This window comes from Centruroides sculpturatus, unplaced genomic scaffold (genome assembly GCF_000671375.1).
Source record: "Centruroides sculpturatus isolate CEXI.00-Female unplaced genomic scaffold, Cexi_2.0 scaffold74, whole genome shotgun sequence".
Taxonomy (NCBI): Eukaryota; Metazoa; Arthropoda; class Arachnida; order Scorpiones; family Buthidae; genus Centruroides; species Centruroides sculpturatus.
This window is the reverse complement of record NW_019384309.1, coordinates 922485-944649: the sequence shown is the minus strand read 5'-3', so window position 1 is coordinate 944649 and position 22165 is coordinate 922485. Positions and strand designations below refer to the sequence as shown.

The 22165-nt window shown below is 30.0% G+C and overlaps 3 protein-coding genes and 1 long non-coding RNA gene across 8 annotated transcripts in view; 1 reads left to right on the top strand and 3 right to left on the bottom strand.

Moving 5' to 3' along the window:
• LOC111620871 (copper-transporting ATPase 2-like) overlaps positions 1–22165 on the top strand; it is an 86545-nt gene that overhangs the window by 56308 nt on the left and 8072 nt on the right. The window contains exons 5-16 of the mRNA XM_023362877.1: positions 1275–1415; positions 2689–2852; positions 2984–3145; positions 4207–4286; positions 5551–5719; positions 5799–6032; positions 6881–7021; positions 8495–8728; positions 10216–10356; positions 19865–20053; positions 20126–20308; positions 21828–22104. Coding sequence (XP_023218645.1) covers positions 1275–1415; positions 2689–2852; positions 2984–3145; positions 4207–4286; positions 5551–5719; positions 5799–6032; positions 6881–7021; positions 8495–8728; positions 10216–10356; positions 19865–20053; positions 20126–20308; positions 21828–22104 — 2115 coding nt within the window. The remainder of the gene's footprint in view (positions 1–1274; positions 1416–2688; positions 2853–2983; positions 3146–4206; positions 4287–5550; positions 5720–5798; positions 6033–6880; positions 7022–8494; positions 8729–10215; positions 10357–19864; positions 20054–20125; positions 20309–21827; positions 22105–22165) is intronic.
• Positions 11331–12990, bottom strand: LOC111620818. 3 transcript variants are annotated; one of them, XM_023362830.1, is made up of 3 exons: positions 12136–12990; positions 11938–12072; positions 11331–11796 (listed from the first exon to the last, which is right to left on the bottom strand). In XM_023362830.1, exons 1-3 carry the CDS (start codon positions 12404–12406, stop codon positions 11372–11374), a joined length of 831 nt encoding a protein of 276 aa, XP_023218598.1. In that variant the 5' UTR covers positions 12407–12990; the 3' UTR covers positions 11331–11371. The 3 variants fall into 3 exon arrangements, with proteins under 3 accessions (XP_023218598.1, XP_023218589.1, XP_023218582.1); XM_023362821.1 differs by having other exon boundaries at positions 11938–12270; positions 12331–12418; XM_023362814.1 differs by having other exon boundaries at positions 11938–12990.
• On the bottom strand, positions 17577–19304 carry LOC111620839. 3 transcript variants are annotated; one of them, XM_023362857.1, is made up of 3 exons: positions 18450–19304; positions 18252–18386; positions 17577–18110 (listed from the first exon to the last, which is right to left on the bottom strand). In XM_023362857.1, the coding sequence occupies exons 1-3, from the start codon at positions 18718–18720 to the stop codon at positions 17686–17688; spliced, it is 831 nt and encodes a 276-aa protein (XP_023218625.1). In that variant the 5' UTR covers positions 18721–19304; the 3' UTR covers positions 17577–17685. The 3 variants fall into 3 exon arrangements, with proteins under 3 accessions (XP_023218625.1, XP_023218616.1, XP_023218608.1); XM_023362848.1 differs by having other exon boundaries at positions 18252–18584; positions 18645–18732; XM_023362840.1 differs by having other exon boundaries at positions 18252–19304.
• LOC111620880 overlaps positions 20302–22165 on the bottom strand; it is a 38868-nt gene continuing 37004 nt past the window's right edge. The window contains exon 3 of the long non-coding RNA XR_002755973.1: positions 20302–20392. This is a non-coding gene — a long non-coding RNA (uncharacterized LOC111620880). The remainder of the gene's footprint in view (positions 20393–22165) is intronic.

The window sequence follows — 22165 nt, the reverse complement described above, 5'->3', positions numbered from 1 at the left end:
TTTTGCTGTTTGTACAGCATTTTTTCCTTTATGATAAAAAAAAAAAGAAACAAGTTTCGATAAGACACATTGTTTGCATCCACTTTTGCAATGAGACAAATTAAACAATATTTGAATAATCTTAACGGTTTTTTTGTAACACATCTCAAGGTCATTTATTGTAATATTCATTGGTTTGTATATTTCTAATCATTTTCACGTCGATCAGTGTCTCAAATGTTGGCTATCAAAAATCGCTATGAACTTTCCAAACAACCCAATAATAATAGTTATATTAAAAGTTTGGTATATTTTTGACTCTACCATGTATAAAGCCTTGTTACTTTTATATTGAAAATTTGAAGTAGCTTTATGATAGGATAAGATATATTTTAATTAAGTATTGTCAAGATTGAAACCATAATTGCTTAAAATATTTGGATCTAAATTCAAAATTTAATACAATTAATTAATAAGAAGAAATATTTAATAAGTTTTTGTAAGATAGCTTTATATTTTTGTGTAAACATTTTTCAGCATGATAACAGTTGAATGATTATGCCGAAGAATTGCTATTGGCGTAAGTTACACCAAACATTTGGTGTAACAGTTACACCAAACATTTGGTGTAACTGTTTCAACAGAATATGTGTAGAAATGAGAGTAATTTTGCATATACAGTATATTTTTATTAATAAGTCATTGTATTAGTAAAATTAATCAGTCATTTCTTACACAAATTATTCATCTTAAAGCACTGTTTTCCAAATTTTGGACTATCCCCTTTCAGTGCTATTTCTTATATTTACATATATAAACATCAGTAAGCATGATGTATTAATAATAAATCAAACAGTTGCTGTAATTAATCAGGTTAATTAAGTGCTATTATTAACGACTAACTATTGAGTTTATTTCTTATATTGCAATTGTTTCATTTATTTCTTATATTTTTTGTTTGTTTTGAAATGAATATTTGTGCTTGTCTTTCAACAACTATACTGCCCTTACCTTCCAGTATTTCTCAAGTCTTCTACCACCTTCAAGAATGTGGTAACACCTTCTTTGGAAATCACTGTTTTAAAGCAGTATAGTTCAGATTTATCTTAAAGACTACAGTTTATAGTGGATAACTATTCAGCTAATCATAGTCTTTATCTAACATATGTAATTTGTGTAAAAATAATTTCGATAGTTTCTTCTTTCAGTTTGAATTATAAATATTATTTTTGTTATTTTGTTTAATAAAGATTTTTAATGATTTACACAATTGATGATTGATTATTATTTTTCAGGAGATTCTCATAAATCAAAATCTATAAATATACCTGCAATTAGCGGAAGCGATGATCTTGAAAAGTGTTACCTCAGAGTGACGGGTATGACGTGCGCTTCGTGCGTCGCCGCTATCGAAAGACACTTAATGAAAGTTGAAGGTTTGTTGAAATGTAAATATTTCAGTAATTAAGATAAACAATAATCAATGATTATTATATATATAGTTTTAATTAAACAGACAAACATCTTAAAAAGTAAATATTTTAATTAGATAAGTATATATTACAAATGTTTTTGACATTTACATAAATTTTTATTATATGTGACTGAAAATTTTGTTTGAATATACAATTTTACATTGAATTAGGAATTGAAAATAAAATACCTAAATAAATAACAGATTGGGTTATTAATAATTATCCATTTATTCCGTTGAAATTGCTCTGATTATTTGTTTAATTCTTACATTTTATATTTTTTATTACTTTTAATATTTACCAATTAATTCACATTTTAGTTTAAATAATTATAAAAAGTATAATAAGAGCTGAAATTATTTCCATTTACTTCGTTAGAATTGAGCCAGACACACAATTACTATATATATTTTGTGTATAAATGTGCTATGAGTTTTTTCAAATAAAATCATTTTATACAATTTATTGATAAATATAATTATAATTAAATTTAATGAAGAAATTTTTAATTTTTAAATAATTACATTGTATCTTTTGAAAATGCTAAATGTAAATAAACCAACAACTACTGGATTATATTATTGGGGTATTATATCACGACTATTTTAGATTAATATAACCGATGATGGTTATCTAAGGTTTAAAAAGATATGTGGAAGAGGAGATTGGAATGGAGGCTCGGGTGACATAACTAACAATGCATCCGTACAGTAAGTGGCAGTTGTGAGTTCGAGCCTTACTCTGGGTCGATGTTTTCTCCTCCAGAATTTTCTAAATTATTTAATTTAATTATAATTATTAAATCTAACAAGAGATGTCACCTAATGCCTCCCTCTACTGGCAAATTATTTAGTAATTAATTTAAAATAATTGTGATATAATAGCTTAATATAATGGAACATAATTTATATACAATGGTCCTAAATATATTTTTAAATGATTTGCTGGTAATGACTATGGATAACAAAATCTAGCTGTTCTAAATCTGTTTTAAGTATTCTTAAAATAATAATAATAATAAGTTTGTCTTGGTTAATTTATGGGCCATCCTGTATGTAATTAGGAAACTTTATTATATTTTAGTTTAAAAAAATTAACAGCTATCAATATAATCCTTCCAGAATTTGATAATGAAGTATGTAATGTTTATATTTTAAAGATTGCTTCTAAAATTTTATTTATTCTTTTAATGAAATTAAAATAAAATTGACGAAGCTATTTAATATTTCTGCAGGAGTCCATTGCGTGTTGGTGGCACTTATGGCGCAGAAGGCAGAAGTAAAATTCGATCCTGCATACGTAATGCCCTCTCAGCTTGCAAATATTGTCAGTGACTTAGGCTATCCTTCGACCGTTTTGGATGACGTTTCCTCGCAATATGGAGAAGTGGAATTATTAGTGAGTAAATTTATATTTTTTTATGTAAATTTTTAATAAAATTTTAAAGATGATTTCATTGACAAACATTCATTAAATTGCATTGTTATCAAATCAATAAATTCAAAGTGCATTTCTATACATTTTTTTAGATTAGGGGTATGACTTGTGCTTCGTGCGTCCACAGTATTGAATCTAATATTTTGAAGCTACAGGGTGTGGTGTCGGCAGTCGTTGCACTTTCTACAAACAGGGGTCATTTTAAATTTGACCCCGAAGTTACTGGTCCAAGAGATATCATTGAAGCCATTAGAGTAAATAAATTTTTCAATTTCTTTAGAAGATACAGATAATTTATACTACAGTATTTTAATAATTTTTAAATTTTCTATTTATATTTCACAGAAAATTTTATAAACTTTCAAAATATAATTAAACTTATTAAAATACTGGTTTATTAGTTTTTTAATTATTATCAATAGTAGTTTTTCAATAATTATCAAAAACTAGATGCAATTCATTCAAAATTTGAAAATACTACTATTTAAAACATTCGAATAGACAAATTTAACCTGTTATCATTAACATAACAGGAAAGTAACTATCTCATATTAAAAATTAACAAAGACAGATGATTTAAAAAATTAATAAAAGTGTATATAATTACTTATATATTAATAAAAGGACACACTACAAAAGAAAAATGTAAATATGATGATAAAATTGCAAATACAAATTGAAAGTTTTAAAGTCCTTACACACTGATATGTGTGAGTGATGCACAACATACGACACACAGTCATACATGAAGGTATAGGAAAATGAGAAATACACACATTATGAATAAACACATGAGAAATACACATTTTACTGTCTACATCCATCATGCACATTAGCATTTCACACTATTTACATATGCAAGATGTCCTTTTGTACTAAATCAATTATGTTCTATTACCTTCTTTCTGTATGATGCATCATTTTTGAGTTAGGAGCACTAATTACTGAATTTCATCACTGGAGACACTGCAAGCAAAAATGTCTTGTAGCATGTAGTTACTTCTCTATAACTATACAGTGTGTTCATAGTTGTAGCTAACTGCATTCAGGAGTGCATCTCTTACTTGGAGGAATAAAGACTACTATGCATCTTATAAGCATAATACATTTTTTAAATTAAATTTGATGACAAATTTAAAATTATTTTAGTGTCATTAATATTAATAATAGTGCAATATAACTGATACTTGTTATCATAATATTCTATGAATACAGATGTATTAAAATAACAATAATATCAGTAATGTTAACATTAGTAGCATACATAAATAAAAAATTTACTCTTAAAGAAAGTATGTTAAAAAATTTTGTTTAGGGACTGGGATTTGATGCTTCGCCAATGACGGATTGTACTCGAGACGCAAGCTATTTGTCACAAAAAGAGGAAGTTAAAAAGTGAGTCTGGTAATTAAAAATTTAAAAATTGATTATGTTTTATTCACATTTTATGTTTATATAATTATAAATGACTTCTTCACAAAAGATAAATTTATAGTCAATGTATGAAATGATTATTTTGTTCTTTTTTTGCGATTGTACAAAAGTGTAATGTTAAAAAAATGAAATAATCATTTTATACTCTTCAGAAAATTCAGAGTTTTAAATATTATCAATATAATTTCTCTTCATTTATTCTAGTTTTAAGTTAAACATTTTATAGTCAAACAATAAAAATGTCCAAATTTATCAAATTTTCTTTGCTTTTTTAATGTGTAAATTAACTTTTTACAAATTAAAAAATATTTAATTGTACATTGGTTCGAACAGTTGCTTTATACAATTACATTATTAGATTTTAATCAGATATTACAGAAACTTTAAGTTCAAAATCCTTTTAATAGTTTTTATCTGTTGAATTAACCATAACTTAAAATTTTAATTATTTAAAAACATTTCACTTTTCTTTTTTTAAGAAATATGTAAAATGTTAACTAGGTTTTCTCTCAATAAAATTTTATTTGTAAATCTGAATTGTTATATCCTTATAGCTTGTTAAATGAACTTATTTGTTTAATTCTATGAATTTTTTATATTGATATATAATTTTTAAATTTTTGCTTGGATTTTTCATTGTGCAAGATTCATTAACTTGGACCAGTTTTATGATTATTTTCACGTTACTTACAGTTAAAGAAAACTAATCAAACTTAAGGATGGAAATATCCATAAGAAACAAACTTGTAAACAAATAAATCTAAATAAATTTTGATCTTCAACCTTTTGATGCTATTTAAAAACAACTTGTAAAATAAAAGATAAAAATACATGTTATGATAATTAAAATTTTGGGGTCTCTACAAAGCCAGATATTGAGCATGACCTAATTCACCCAAAATTGTTTCTGATTTCAAAAGAGTTTGGGTGAAAAGCAGTTATGGACGATGCCTGGAAAATGCTGTGACAAAGTTCCTACAGTGGAGTCACAGCAGCCACAAACACTGAGACATAATAGATAGAGACTATAATTTGTGTAATATCCATGTTTCATAAACATAATTTTAGTACTTTTGAAAATGCTGTGTTGTTTGTATTAAGCCATTGGACATCTCTTATTATTAAAATTAACATTTTGATTTGATTAACATTTTGATCTTATTATTAATTAAAATTCTTTTGATTCTGCACAGAGTTGAGAATTATTTTTTATAATTTTTTACAGATGGAGAAATTCTTTCTTCTTTTCTTTGGTATTCTGTATACCTGCCATGGCAGTTATGATGTATTTCATGGGATTGAGAATGACCAGAGGAAAAATGGACATGTGCTGTGTAGTACCCGGTCTGTCTGCTGAAAATCTTTTTCTGTTTCTTCTTGCTACACCCGTGCAGGTAAATATTTCTGACGTTAAGTGTTCAAGCATTATATCGTTTTAAATTAATAGCATAACTCTTGCTTTTATTTCTTTAGTTTATTGGTGGAAGATATTTTTACATTCAGGCGTACCGTGCGCTGAGGCACAGAATGGCAAATATGGACGTTCTTATCATGTTGGCAACAAATATTGCTTACTTCTACAGTATTAGCGTGTTAATATATTTTATGGTTACTAATTCGAGTTACAGCCCTAAAACATTTTTTGAAACCCCACCCATGCTCTTGGTATTCATTTCTCTTGGCAGGTGGTTGGAACACATTGCAAAGGTAGCTTTTATATTTATTTTTAATTATAATCTTTCATATAAAAATGAGTATAATTATGTAATCATTTCTATGTTAAAGTTTGTGTATTTACAAAATGTATGCTAAAAGTTCAATTTATTTTTGACGCCACCTCATGCATATAATATATATTCACATAAAACAATTTAAATATTATCCTGTTTTAATGACAAGATGTATTTTCAAGAAAATTATAAATAGAACAAGCAGTTATTTATTACGACATCATCACAATGCCGGGCTGCAATTTTTAATCAATCATATTTTTAATTTATTTAATTTAAAATATATGCTCTCCACCTCAAATTAGTACTGTAATGTCGTCCTGTATATCATACTTTACTGTTAGCAGTAGAGTTGTGCCAGGTCATCTGTGTAACTCCTTATGGGGGAATTTTTGAATTGAAATAATGCGACTTTCAATTTATATTGGAAGTCACGTTATTTCAGTTAATCTGAGGCCTCCTGTCCCTAAGCTTTTCGTATCTGGTCTTGAATTTCATTTACCTAACGCCGTTCTCAAGATTAAGGAAAGACAGATAGATGATAGTGGGGATTTATAGGTCTAGAATTTTTTCAAATTGCAGCCCAAAAAAAATGAACATCATGTATTCCTTAAACAACATTTTCAATATTGTTTAAGTATTACAAAGTATTTTCAACAATTTTCTATTTGTTTAAAGAATACAGCATCCAAAAATTATCAATTATTGCATATATGAGATATCAAAAAGATCTGAACTGGTTTGTGTGTGAACTTATTATCTTCAAAATAGTAATTGTTTTAAAAAAATGTTTTTCCATTCAATCTTAATATTTACAAATTGCAGGGAAAAACTTCAGAGGCATTGGCAAAACTAATGTCACTCCAGGCGACCGAGGCAACGCTTGTCAAATTAAACGATGTCGAACAGGTAGTCCACGAAACGCAGATAGATGTAGAATTAATACAGAGAGGAGATATTTTAAAGGTAAAGTTACAAAGTATTTTAATTTTTTCTGATTTGTACAATGTATTATGTGCATAACTTTTACATATATGAAATGAAGTATGTTAGAAATAAAAGATTTTAAAAATTTCTTTTTATTCAGTCCACATTTAGAGCCTTTAATATATATTCATTTCTTCAGAAATTTTGTCTAAATGTAGAACTGTTCAAAGTTATATATTCAATACTTACTTTTTTATATTGAACTTTTTGCCATAATAAGTGCTATATTTTTTCTCTCAAATATTCTGTTTCTATATAGTTTTTAATATGTATTAGTTATTAGTTTTTGTAGTAATTTTTGTAGAATTGCTTGAGTTATCTAGAGATTTTTATTTGTTGTTTATTATAAAAATATAAAGTAATAAATTTCAAAGTACTTTAATTTTGTTCTAAATGTAATAAAATCTAAAAGTTTTCCAAATTACAAAATGGAATTATGACACTACGAATTAAGTTATAGTAAGATCTTAGTTATCCAGGATTGCATTACTGGAATGCCAAAAACATGCATGAATACAGCAGTGTATTATAGCTTCATGGGGCCCTGGCAGATTTGAATTAGGGAGCCCCCACATACAGTGTTGATTTCAGACATTTGTCTTTGGGAAATATTTTCTTATAAAAGATTTATTCGAGGCCCCCATTGGTGGAAGCTCCAGGTAATTGCCCTTTTTTGCCCGTAGGATAACCTGCCACTGCATGGATGAGTCATTAAGCACCACAAATTGTTTTATGACTCATTTGCTTTTCAGGCATACTTTGGTAAGGGAATGGTATACTTTGCTGATGTGCCCAGTTTGTTTTAAGTAGCCCTGTTAAGTAGTTGTATGCATTGTTCTCTTCACTCTTCACATTTCTTAGGAAATTTATCTGTTCTGTTTACTGGGTACAGAATTTAAACAATACCAGTTAACTATGATGACATCTTTTACATTTATCCTAGCTAATAGTGTACCATAATGTTCGACATCTAAAACATTACTCAAAATTTACATAAGTCGTTACCATTAGGTTGTGATTACTCTAGGTTTATGTAATTGTCACATTGGTCACTTAAGTGTTAAATTAGGCAGTAGTAGTAAGTTAAAGTGAGCTTTAACTTTAACTTTGCATATTAAACTGTCTTCTGCTTCAATGATTTTTTTCAAATTTTATACAAGTTATTTGTTTTCCATTATAATAACTGATAAGTTTATCAAGTTACATAATTGTGATTATAACAATCTGACAATGTGATAGTTTGAAAGTTTGTTGATCCCAATTGGTTCAATATCCTTCTGTCTGACTTAATATTCTAACAAAAATAGAGAGATTTCAATTTTCTATCAAAATATTGAATGGTATAATTGATGAAAAAACAGAAGTTTAGACCTCAATTTGATGTCTAAATTTCTACTGTTTGATCATTATTAAATATAAAATTAGCTAAAAAATAAATAACATTTAACGTAGGTGGTGCCAGGTGCAAAGATTCCCGTGGACGGTCGTGTGGTGTCGGGAACCTCCATGGCCGACGAGTCTCTCATCACTGGCGAGAGTCTTCCTGTCCCGAAACGCCCCGGCTCTCAGGTCATAGGCGGCTCGATCAATCAGAACGGACTGCTACTGATTTCAGCCACCCACATTGGTAAAGACACCACTCTGGCTCAGATTGTCAAACTGGTAGAAGAAGCTCAAACGTCAAAGGTATTTTTTATATTTATTCACATTAAATATAATTACATTTATCTTGTAAAGATTGTGTACTCACAATCTTGTTAAACCATGAATGACTCATTGTTCGATGAGTTCAAATGATCATTTGGGTAAATTTTGAATAGTATTTATTACCTGCAGCTTCTGTTACTGTATTTTACTATAAGGTGCAGGTGCACTTAAATTTTCAAAATTTGACCTTTAACCTATAACAGTGGAGGTTGTATTTGTCTTCAAACTTGTGGTTGAAGAAACACTTTGAAATTTTGCAATTAGGCATGCATACATGCATAGAAGAAAGACATTGGCTGTACACAAAGTGTTTAGCTGGCAGAAAATAGGGTAAGGGGAAGGAGGAGGGAGAGGAGATAGACAGTAGAGAAAAGCAGGATCCCTCTGAATGGCATACATAAGGCTACGGTACTCTCTGTGTTTGATGTTGGAGTGCAGTTTTTAGGCTGAAGGGTCTGAAAGAAAACCTGAGTGTATCAAAACCAATAATTGAGTGCTGCCACGAATAGCGAAGTGTAGAAGTTAGTAGTAAGTTTAGGCAGCTACAGCTCAGTGCTGTCATCTAATAACCAAAGCATTCTTCCATTTGTACATATTTCCATTGCTAGATGCTAGGTGAATTGTGGTTCTAAAATGTTCAAAAAGACTGTTCTAAACAGCTTTAGAAGGAATATGTTGTTTTAATTTTTCTGTTTGTTACATGAAATTATTCATGTAATGTTTCAGTCCTTTATTTATATGCTATAATTTATTCACCTGTATAGTAAGTACAAGTGTAAGAAACCTTGTAGCTGAGTTCACAGACATAATAGCGAAATTGTGGCTGAAGTTTTCATCTCTAAAACTTGAACATTGAGCATCACTATCTTGTAAGCAGCATTTGACATTCACATTTTACAATCTTGCTAATGTGTGTAATAAATGCATTGTAATTGTACACTTCTAGTGTTTATTGATAGTACCATACTTCTGCTGAGAACATCTAAAATATTCTAGTGTACATAAATAATTTAAGTATATGTTTTCCTTTAATATTTTAAGCTCTAAGATTTTCAACATTTACATAAAATGTCCTCCTTGGGAGGTGATTTTAGAATGACTGATGCGTGTCAAATGTCAAAACTCTACTGAAGAAACAACACAGAAACCTTTGTTTACTATTACTATTAGGTACACTAACCAAGGTCATTTATATATTTTAGATTATTGTACAATTCATTAAAACATGAAGAAAATAATCTAAAATACAAGATTTTAGTGAGTAACAGACAAAGTTTTTGATGAAAAAAGTGCAATCACAAATAAAATAGAATGGCTTTAGAAAATCAAACATTCTATGTACTGTACAGTACATATTATGTATATATACAAATAGCTTATATTTTAGTAAAATTTAAATTACGAAACAAATTAATATTTTTTCTGTGCAAATCTAAATTAATTGTATTTATTGCGTGTTTGTTTAGGCTCCAATACAACATCTTGCAGACAAAATAGCAGGCTATTTTGTTCCAGGAGTCGTTTTCGTTTCAGTGCTGACGTTACTGGGTTGGATAATCGTCGGATATCACTACATCGGAGTAATAAAATCGTATCATATGACTCACGTAAGTGTTTAACAAATTTCTGCCTTTAAAATATTTTAAATTGAAAACAAGTATTCAGTTTATGTAAAGTCTTTGGTTTTGAAAAAAAGAACAAAATGGAAAGCTTGTTTTTCATTTTAAACATGAATTTAATTATTGATGTAAGTTATTACAAGACTGTAATCTGGAGATTGATTATTTTAAACTTTCTGTGTAAATTGTCTTTAATTTTTGAATTTACCAGTATATGTATGATACATACAGTTTTATTAATGAAAATCAAGCTTTGTAACGTTAGATATACGGATTACCTTGGTTAACATGGGGATATAATGCTTAAAGGTAATACAGGACTTGTAGTGATTCTTTGGGAACATATGAATCAAGGACTGGCTGTCATTGCTTCACTTTTGAATCCTATTTGGCTTTGTCATCAATTAGTACATAACAAACAGTTGTATTTTCTCTATATCTTGCTATTTTTCTACTCATTTACGACACTATGATCCTTAAAAATATCTAGCAAAAAATATTTGGATTTTTGCAGAGATTTCTTACAAGATTTGCTGCTGTAGATAACTGGTATATTTTATCTATCAATTTTTCATTTCTGCACTTTGATTTAGAAAATCTGTTGTAATATGAAGAAGTATAGAATAGATACTACTAAAAAATACTAACTATTGATGAACATAATTTTGTATGGATGGTTTGCACATTTTGCATGCAAAACAGATTATTTCTTTCTTGCAATGCAATGACAAGCAGACATTCAGATTTATGCAAATAAAATATTTTTTCAATTATTAAAACCAATGGGATCGGTGGTAATATTAACACACTAAAAATAAAATTTTTTATTTTTAGTGTGTTAATATAACTAAAAATTTTTTTAGTTAAAAACAAGTAAAAATTATACTCTTTCTATTTCCGACTTCGAGGATTCTATGAGCCCAAACAAGTAGCAAGGAACAATCATTATTTTATTAATTTTATTCATATGCATTTCGCCATCTAGGCCTCCTCAGTGGATACATCAGGATGTTATTCGTTGGTTACGTTTTATACTCAACAGCCGTTCCCAGCATGCATCAACAATCGTTCCAGCATTCAAATTAAGTAAATTTACATGTTCGGCGATACAGAAATGTTCTACAATTTTTCTTTCTAAGTTATTTTCTATTCTATACAAAATTTTAGTATTTTTTATATTTATATTACAATTAAATTTTCTGCAATGTAAAAACCATGCTGATTCCGTTCTTCTCAGTCTAATGGCTGCCTCATGTTCCTTTACTCTCAACTCCAATCTTCTTCCGGTTTCTCCAATGTAATAATTTGGGCTTCCACATGTACATGACATCCTATATACGACACCGGCGATTTTAAATTGGTCTCTGGGCGAATTTTCACTGTTTATTATGCTGATAATGTTTGACATCTTATTCTTTTGGCTCGCAACTATGCATACAGAAAATTTTTTAAATATTGGTTTATATTTTTCAAAAACTTTAGTAACATAAGGAAACTTTACATAAGAAATATCTTCTATGCTGTTTTTAACATTAAATCTACGTTTTAAATATAAATTGTACCACTTACAGAGAATATGCTTCGGATAATCATTTAACTGAAATTTTTTAAACAATTGTTTTACTTCGATGTCTATGTTTTCTTGCTGAGTTGTTCGATTTAGTATCTTTCTCAATTCCATATTAAAGACATTCTTTTTATTTTCTAAAGGACAGTAAGATTTAAAGTTAATAGTTTTACCATTATTACATAGTTTTTCATACTTACTAAATGATACACTTGTTTCTTCTCTTTTTATGGTGACATCTAAGAAATTCATTTTATTTTGTTGTTCATCTTCACTTGTAAACTTTAAATTTTTATGTAATCTATTTGCATATTCCTCAATGTGTTTGGATGAAACTATTTGAGAATCATAAACTATTATTATGTCATCTACATATCTTGCATAATATTTAATACCTGTTAGACTTGAAATTCTTTCATCTATTTTATTCATATAGTTATCAGCCAATTTTGGTCCTATAACCGATCCCATGGCAATACCTTTCTTCTGCCTATAATACTCTGTAGAAATTTTGAAGTAATTATTATTAAATACAAAATATTTATTAAATACAAAATATTTTTTCTTTTGGTGTAAAACTATTTCTTGCAGTTCAATTATGAACTTTTATACTCTCTATTGACATGAGCAAAAAATGCAGGATGTTTAGAAAAACTTGTCTATTAGAAAGAATGCATTTTATTTATAGAAAGTTTTATTGAAAAAGCAATGCATTGTATTAACAAATAAATTAGTTCTTAAATCTAGTGTTAATGAAGTTTTAATGCAGTGTGATCCATATTTGGTTGTATAGTACCTCATTCCTATAAACCTCTGATAAATGGGGAGAAGCTTATTTGTTATTTCTTATGATAAAAATCTGTATCTTGTTCCAACATATCCCAATTGTGTTTTCCAGACATTGGTTGATTAGATCTGCAATGATAGAAGTGAATATGACATTCACAAAACTTACATGTTTGCTACTTTTATCAGTCATTCCTTTAAGTAATAATTCGTTATGGCAATAAGTAAGCAGAAAACAAGTAAAGTGGAGTAAGATAAGATTGAATTCTTTATGGGGGAACTGCAATATTAATGTGTAATAGCCTTTATAAGTCAAACTCGGTCAGTTGTAACTGGATTTTTTGAGTGACCAAATAGACCTCACAAGCACATAGTTTGGTTTATAGAGGATATTACACACAATAAGATTGATTGTTTTTTATTAATTGAAAAGTTAGCATTGTTCTGTGAATGAAACAAAAATAGATGATTGCTTTTATAACCCTTCCCCATTTACAAGATAGAATGAACACTGACCAATGTTTATGTGAAAATATTGAGGACTGGAACCTAGGAACCAACTTGTACCAAAATTCTCACAGATAGAGGTTATGCCATTATTAATTCTCTGAAGAATGCAAGGAACTCCTGTGATGACGAGAATAAACATATTTGTAGAAGAACGGGTCTGCTCTCTGGCCATACTTCTATTGCTTGTGGGTACTTCAGAAGCAAACAGCGAGCATCCCAATCTGTCTCCCAAAATGATTAACTTATTCCTGAGTGAACAGAAAAATAATGTATATGTAATATTATTTTAAAAATATTTTCTCGTTTGTATTTCTTACAGAAAGACGGAATGCCCGAGTCAGAAATCATCCTGCAGTTTGCATTCCAGTGTGCCCTCACCGTCCTGTCCATCGCCTGTCCGTGCTCTCTCGGACTGGCCACCCCTTATAGCTTGTTAAATGAACTTATTTGTTTAATTCTATGAATTTTTTATATTGATATATAATTTTTAAATTTTTGCTTGGATTTTTCATTGTGNAAATCTAAAAGTTTTCCAAATTACAAAATGGAATTATGACACTACGAATTAAGTTATAGTAAGATCTTAGTTATCCAGGATTGCATTACTGGAATGCCAAAAACATGCATGAATACAGCAGTGTATTATAGCTTCATGGGGCCCTGGCAGATTTGAATTAGGGAGCCCCCACATACAGTGTTGATTTCAGACATTTGTCTTTGGGAAATATTTTCTTATAAAAGATTTATTCGAGGCCCCCATTGGTGGAAGCTCCAGGTAATTGCCCTTTTTTGCCCGTAGGATAACCTGCCACTGCATGGATGAGTCATTAAGCACCACAAATTGTTTTATGACTCATTTGCTTTTCAGGCATACTTTGGTAAGGGAATGGTATACTTTGCTGATGTGCCCAGTTTGTTTTAAGTAGCCCTGTTAAGTAGTTGTATGCATTGTTCTCTTCACTCTTCACATTTCTTAGGAAATTTATCTGTTCTGTTTACTGGGTACAGAATTTAAACAATACCAGTTAACTATGATGACATCTTTTACATTTATCCTAGCTAATAGTGTACCATAATGTTCGACATCTAAAACATTACTCAAAATTTACATAAGTCGTTACCATTAGGTTGTGATTACTCTAGGTTTATGTAATTGTCACATTGGTCACTTAAGTGTTAAATTAGGCAGTAGTAGTAAGTTAAAGTGAGCTTTAACTTTAACTTTGCATATTAAACTGTCTTCTGCTTCAATGATTTTTTTCAAATTTTATACAAGTTATTTGTTTTCCATTATAATAACTGATAAGTTTATCAAGTTACATAATTGTGATTATAACAATCTGACAATGTGATAGTTTGAAAGTTTGTTGATCCCAATTGGTTCAATATCCTTCTGTCTGACTTAATATTCTAACAAAAATAGAGAGATTTCAATTTTCTATCAAAATATTGAATGGTATAATTGATGAAAAAACAGAAGTTTAGACCTCAATTTGATGTCTAAATTTCTACTGTTTGATCATTATTAAATATAAAATTAGCTAAAAAATAAATAACATTTAACGTAGGTGGTGCCAGGTGCAAAGATTCCCGTGGACGGTCGTGTGGTGTCGGGAACCTCCATGGCCGACGAGTCTCTCATCACTGGCGAGAGTCTTCCTGTCCCGAAACGCCCCGGCTCTCAGGTCATAGGCGGCTCGATCAATCAGAACGGACTGCTACTGATTTCAGCCACCCACATTGGTAAAGACACCACTCTGGCTCAGATTGTCAAACTGGTAGAAGAAGCTCAAACGTCAAAGGTATTTTTTATATTTATTCACATTAAATATAATTACATTTATCTTGTAAAGATTGTGTACTCACAATCTTGTTAAACCATGAATGACTCATTGTTCGATGAGTTCAAATGATCATTTGGGTAAATTTTGAATAGTATTTATTACCTGCAGCTTCTGTTACTGTATTTTACTATAAGGTGCAGGTGCACTTAAATTTTCAAAATTTGACCTTTAACCTATAACAGTGGAGGTTGTATTTGTCTTCAAACTTGTGGTTGAAGAAACACTTTGAAATTTTGCAATTAGGCATGCATACATGCATAGAAGAAAGACATTGGCTGTACACAAAGTGTTTAGCTGGCAGAAAATAGGGTAAGGGGAAGGAGGAGGGAGAGGAGATAGACAGTAGAGAAAAGCAGGATCCCTCTGAATGGCATACATAAGGCTACGGTACTCTCTGTGTTTGATGTTGGAGTGCAGTTTTTAGGCTGAAGGGTCTGAAAGAAAACCTGAGTGTATCAAAACCAATAATTGAGTGCTGCCACGAATAGCGAAGTGTAGAAGTTAGTAGTAAGTTTAGGCAGCTACAGCTCAGTGCTGTCATCTAATAACCAAAGCATTCTTCCATTTGTACATATTTCCATTGCTAGATGCTAGGTGAATTGTGGTTCTAAAATGTTCAAAAAGACTGTTCTAAACAGCTTTAGAAGGAATATGTTGTTTTAATTTTTCTGTTTGTTACATGAAATTATTCATGTAATGTTTCAGTCCTTTATTTATATGCTATAATTTATTCACCTGTATAGTAAGTACAAGTGTAAGAAACCTTGTAGCTGAGTTCACAGACATAATAGCGAAATTGTGGCTGAAGTTTTCATCTCTAAAACTTGAACATTGAGCATCACTATCTTGTAAGCAGCATTTGACATTCACATTTTACAATCTTGCTAATGTGTGTAATAAATGCATTGTAATTGTACACTTCTAGTGTTTATTGATAGTACCATACTTCTGCTGAGAACATCTAAAATATTCTAGTGTACATAAATAATTTAAGTATATGTTTTCCTTTAATATTTTAAGCTCTAAGATTTTCAACATTTACATAAAATGTCCTCCTTGGGAGGTGATTTTAGAATGACTGATGCGTGTCAAATGTCAAAACTCTACTGAAGAAACAACACAGAAACCTTTGTTTACTATTACTATTAGGTACACTAACCAAGGTCATTTATATATTTTAGATTATTGTACAATTCATTAAAACATGAAGAAAATAATCTAAAATACAAGATTTTAGTGAGTAACAGACAAAGTTTTTGATGAAAAAAGTGCAATCACAAATAAAATAGAATGGCTTTAGAAAATCAAACATTCTATGTACTGTACAGTACATATTATGTATATATACAAATAGCTTATATTTTAGTAAAATTTAAATTACGAAACAAATTAATATTTTTTCTGTGCAAATCTAAATTAATTGTATTTATTGCGTGTTTGTTTAGGCTCCAATACAACATCTTGCAGACAAAATAGCAGGCTATTTTGTTCCAGGAGTCGTTTTCGTTTCAGTGCTGACGTTACTGGGTTGGATAATCGTCGGATATCACTACATCGGAGTAATAAAATCGTATCATATGACTCACGTAAGTGTTTAACAAATTTCTGCCTTTAAAATATTTTAAATTGAAAACAAGTATTCAGTTTATGTAAAGTCTTTGGTTTTGAAAAAAAGAACAAAATGGAAAGCTTGTTTTTCATTTTAAACATGAATTTAATTATTGATGTAAGTTATTACAAGACTGTAATCTGGAGATTGATTATTTTAAACTTTCTGTGTAAATTGTCTTTAATTTTTGAATTTACCAGTATATGTATGATACATACAGTTTTATTAATGAAAATCAAGCTTTGTAACGTTAGATATACGGATTACCTTGGTTAACATGGGGATATAATGCTTAAAGGTAATACAGGACTTGTAGTGATTCTTTGGGAACATATGAATCAAGGACTGCCTGTCATTGCTTCACTTTTGAATCCTATTTGGCTTTGTCATCAATTAGTACATAACAAACAGTTGTATTTTCTCTATATCTTGCTATTTTTCTACTCATTTACGACACTATGATCCTTAAAAATATCTAGCAAAAAATATTTGGATTTTTGCAGAGATTTCTTACAAGATTTGCTGCTGTAGATAACTGGTATATTTTATCTATCAATTTTTCATTTCTGCACTTTGATTTAGAAAATCTGTTGTAATATGAAGAAGTATAGAATAGATACTACTAAAAAATACTAACTATTGATGAACATAATTTTGTATGGATGGTTTGCACATTTTGCATGCAAAACAGATTATTTCTTTCTTGCAATGCAATGACAAGCAGACATTCAGATTTATGCAAATAAAATATTTTTTCAATTATTAAAACCAATGGGATCGGTGGTAATATTAACACACTAAAAATAAAATTTTTTATTTTTAGTGTGTTAATATAACTAAAAATTTTTTTAGTTAAAAACAAGTAAAAATTATACTCTTTCTATTTCCGACTTCGAGGATTCTATGAGCCAAAACAAGACAAACAAGTAGCAAGGAACAATCATTATTTTATTAATTTTATCCATATGCATTTCGCCATCTAGGCCTCCTCAGTGGATACATCAGGATGTTATTCGTTGGTTACGTTTTATACCCAACAGCCGTTCCCAGCATGCATCAACAATCATTCCAGCATTCAAATTAAGTAAATTTACATGTTCGGCGATACAGAAATGTTCTACAATTTTTCTTTCTAAGTTATTTTCTATTCTATACAAAATTTTAGTATTTTTTATATTTATATTACAATTAAATTTTCTGCAATGTAAAAACCATGCTGATTCCGTTCTTCTCAGTCTAATGGCTGCCTCATGTTCCTTTACTCTCAACTCCAATCTTCTTCCGGTTTCTCCAATGTAATAATTTGGGCTTCCACATGTACATGACATCCTATATACGACACCGGCGATTTTAAATTGGTCTCTGGGCGAATTTTCACTGTTTATTATGCTGATAATGTTTGACATCTTATTCTTTTGGCTCGCAACTATGCATACAGAAAATTTTTTAAATATTGGTTTATATTTTTCAAAAACTTTAGTAACATAAGGAAACTTTACATAAGAAATATCTTCTATGCTGTTTTTAACATTAAATCTACGTTTTAAATATAAATTGTACCACTTACAGAGAATATGCTTCGGATAATCATTTAACTGAAATTTTTTAAACAATTGTTTTACTTCGATGTCTATGTTTTCTTGCTGAGTTGTTCGATTTAGTATCTTTCTCAATTCCATATTAAAGACATTCTTTTTATTTTCTAAAGGACAGTAAGATTTAAAGTTAATAGTTTTACCATTATTACATAGTTTTTCATACTTACTAAATGATACACTTGTTTCTTCTCTTTTTATGGTGACATCTAAGAAATTCATTTTATTTTGTTGTTCATCTTCACTTGTAAACTTTAAATTTTTATGTAATCTATTTGCATATTCCTCAATGTGTTTGGATGAAACTATTTGAGAATCATAAACTATTATTATGTCATCTACATATCTTGCATAATATTTAATACCTGTTAGACTTGAAATTCTTTCATCTATTTTATTCATATAGTTATCAGCCAATTTTGGTCCTATAACCGATCCCATGGCAATACCTTTCTTCTGCCTATAATACTCTGTAGAAATTTTGAAGTAATTATTATTAAATACAAAATATTTATTAAATACAAAATATTTTTTCTTTTGGTGTAAAACTATTTCTTGCAGTTCAATTATGAACTTTTATACTCTCTATTGACATGAGCAAAAAATGCAGGATGTTTAGAAAAACTTGTCTATTAGAAAGAATGCATTTTATTTATAGAAAGTTTTATTGAAAAAGCAATGCATTGTATTAACAAATAAATTAGTTCTTAAATCTAGTGTTAATGAAGTTTTAATGCAGTGTGATCCATATTTGGTTGTATAGTACCTCATTCCTATAAACCTCTGATAAATGGGGAGAAGCTTATTTGTTATTTCTTATGATAAAAATCTGTATCTTGTTCCAACATATCCCAATTGTGTTTTCCAGACATTGGTTGATTAGATCTGCAATGATAGAAGTGAATATGACATTCACAAAACTTACATGTTTGCTACTTTTATCAGTCATTCCTTTAAGTAATAATTCGTTATGGCAATAAGTAAGCAGAAAACAAGTAAAGTGGAGTAAGATAAGATTGAATTCTTTATGGGGGAACTGCAATATTAATGTGTAATAGCCTTTATAAGTCAAACTCGGTCAGTTGTAACTGGATTTTTTGAGTGACCAAATAGACCTCACAAGCACATAGTTTGGTTTATAGAGGATATTACACACAATAAGATTGATTGTTTTTTATTAATTGAAAAGTTAGCATTGTTCTGTGAATGAAACAAAAATAGATGATTGCTTTTATAACCCTTCCCCATTTACAAGATAGAATGAACACTGACCAATGTTTATGTGAAAATATTGAGGACTGGAACCTAGGAACCAACTTGTACCAAAATTCTCACAGATAGAGGTTATGCCATTATTAATTCTCTGAAGAATGCAAGGAACTCCTGTGATGACGAGAATAAACATATTTGTAGAAGAACGGGTCTGCTCTCTGGCCATACTTCTATTGCTTGTGGGTACTTCAGAAGCAAACAGCGAGCATCCCAATCTGTCTCCCAAAATGATTAACTTATTCCTGAGTGAACAGAAAAATAATGTATATGTAATATTATTTTAAAAATATTTTCTCGTTTGTATTTCTTACAGAAAGACGGAATGCCCGAGTCAGAAATCATCCTGCAGTTTGCATTCCAGTGTGCCCTCACCGTCCTGTCCATCGCCTGTCCGTGCTCTCTCGGACTGGCCACCCCCACCGCCGTCATGGTTGGAACCGGAGTCGGAGCCCTGAACGGAATCCTCATCAAGGGAGCTGAACCTCTAGAAACTGCCCACCGGGTAAGTTAAAAATAAACTTGCAAATCCAAGAAAAACTTTACTCTGCTTCATTTATCTGCCGTTTATTTTCAGGTGAAGTGTGTCATATTTGACAAGACGGGAACAATAACACGAGGAATTCCTGTGATGACGAGAATAAACATATTCGTAGAAGAACGGGTATGCTCTCTGGCCAAACTTCTATCTCTCGTGGGTACTGCGGAAGCCAACAGTGAGCACCCCATTGCAGTCGCAATTACAAAATTTGTCAAAGAGGTAATTTTAACATTATATAGAAAAGTTATTAAAATTTGTCATTTCTTATCTTCTCCATATGTTCTTTTACTTCAGTTCTTCATTCTGTAAAGAGATAATTTGATTTGATATGGAAATGGTTCGTAGAATAACAATATAAATGTAGGTATTTTAATAGTTTATGCAACGAAAGGTTTTAACACAAACATAACTTTGTTGTGACAAAAATAACATGCATGAATTAAATTAGAGTTTGCTCTGTTTTTTAACTAATGCAGTTATTGATTTTGAAAAAGATTAATTTTTGACTAAACTTTTGGTGCAGATTTATTATACAACACACACATTCTTACCTTTAAAGTAAACGCCTCCTGCACCTAAACCACTTGTCAAAGCAGTTCTATGAGCCATTTTTTTCTGATGTAGCAATAAAATCCATAAAATATATCTGTTAACTGCAAATTAGGTGGAATGATGTCGGCCTTGCATTCAACACAATATACAGTATGGATTTGTGTTATATGACAATTATATGTTGGTAGATATTGCATTTAAAATTCTATGAAAATGCTTGCGATTACTTGGGACAGAGCACAATTATTTACAGTTAATGGAAAAATGTTTAAAAATTAGTGAATGAATGAAAAATTTTGTTTTGGTTCCAAATTTTTAACAGGATACTAATATTTGTGTGAGATAACAGATTAAAATTTATAATCTAAGAACTTAGCAGTTAAAATATGAATAATTTTAAAATGTCAGAAACAAGTGGAATATTTTAGGCAGAGCATTAGTGAAACCTCTTCTGTGGGACTTACAGAATTACATTTGATTCTGATTAAATTCTGCTATTTTCCATTAATTGCAGTGAGGGGTCAGAGACAGTGTCCATATTCCTTGACGTGACAAAAATAAAAAGCAGCATTGAGCTCTAAAGACTAACAAAAGCAATTGGCATTGATTGCTTTGTTCTCAGATCATTTCCATTCCTAGCTAGTGCAGGAATCGCCTACTTCTTTCCGTCTCCATCTTGATTCTATTGCAAAATCCTAATAAATGCTTTCTTAGATTGTACGAAATTTAAAATTTACTGTGTGCACAATTGGTCTAATAAAATTTTAAGAATTTCAGACCTGTTCTAAAAACCCCTAAAACAATGCATGGCACTTTAACATATTTTTATATTTCAATTTAACAAAACATTTTTTTTGCCTATTTTCATTTTTCCTAAAGACAGACTTTTGGAAAAACATCACAAAAATGATTCTGCACCTAATTAGCATTCTACTCTATGCTGGAGTTAGCAGTTATTGGTAATAAATATAAACCCAAGATGTAATGATCCTTAATTTTATAAATAATTTATCCTGGTGGATCTGATAAGCCAATTACCACTTTATTTAAAAATAATCCTTTGAATGGTTTTGATTAGTATACTTCATACATTTGTCTTTTGCTTGCAATATTGATGATCAATAATAATTGTTTGTTTAATTTTAAAATTCTTATTTACTTCAAATGGAATTAAATATTTGAACAGACTCTGAGGATAGACGCTTTTGGAAAATGCGAAGAGTTTTCTGCAGTGCCGGGTTGCGGCCTCCGGTGCAAGATATCAAACGTGGAGCACATGCTGAAGGCTGCCGAGGAAGCTGAGTGCCTGGCCAATGCAAAAAATAACTCTAAGACAAGAGCCAAAAATGCCTCTGGAGGAATGATCATCGGAGACGTGGTGGTGGAGTGCGGAAGTGCCGACGGTCCCCGCCAGAACGCCGCAAATCTGGCCAATTCGCTCCTAGAAACCTTGGGAGAAACAAGTAAGATAAAATAATAATTTTGAAACTTATTAAAAATTCGAGTGTTGTTTTGACACGTTGT

Coding starts and splice junctions, on each gene's coding strand:
- LOC111620818 (XM_023362814.1), bottom strand. CDS start 12,406: ATGGGATCGGTTATAGGACCAAAATTGGCTGATAACTATATGAATAAA. Junction 11,797..11,937: donor TTATCCGAAGCATATTCTCT/GTAAGTGGTACA, acceptor CTGTATGCATAG/TTGCGAGCCAAAAGAATAAG.
- LOC111620839 (XM_023362840.1), bottom strand. CDS start 18,720: ATGGGATCGGTTATAGGACCAAAATTGGCTGATAACTATATGAATAAA. Junction 18,111..18,251: donor TTATCCGAAGCATATTCTCT/GTAAGTGGTACA, acceptor CTGTATGCATAG/TTGCGAGCCAAAAGAATAAG.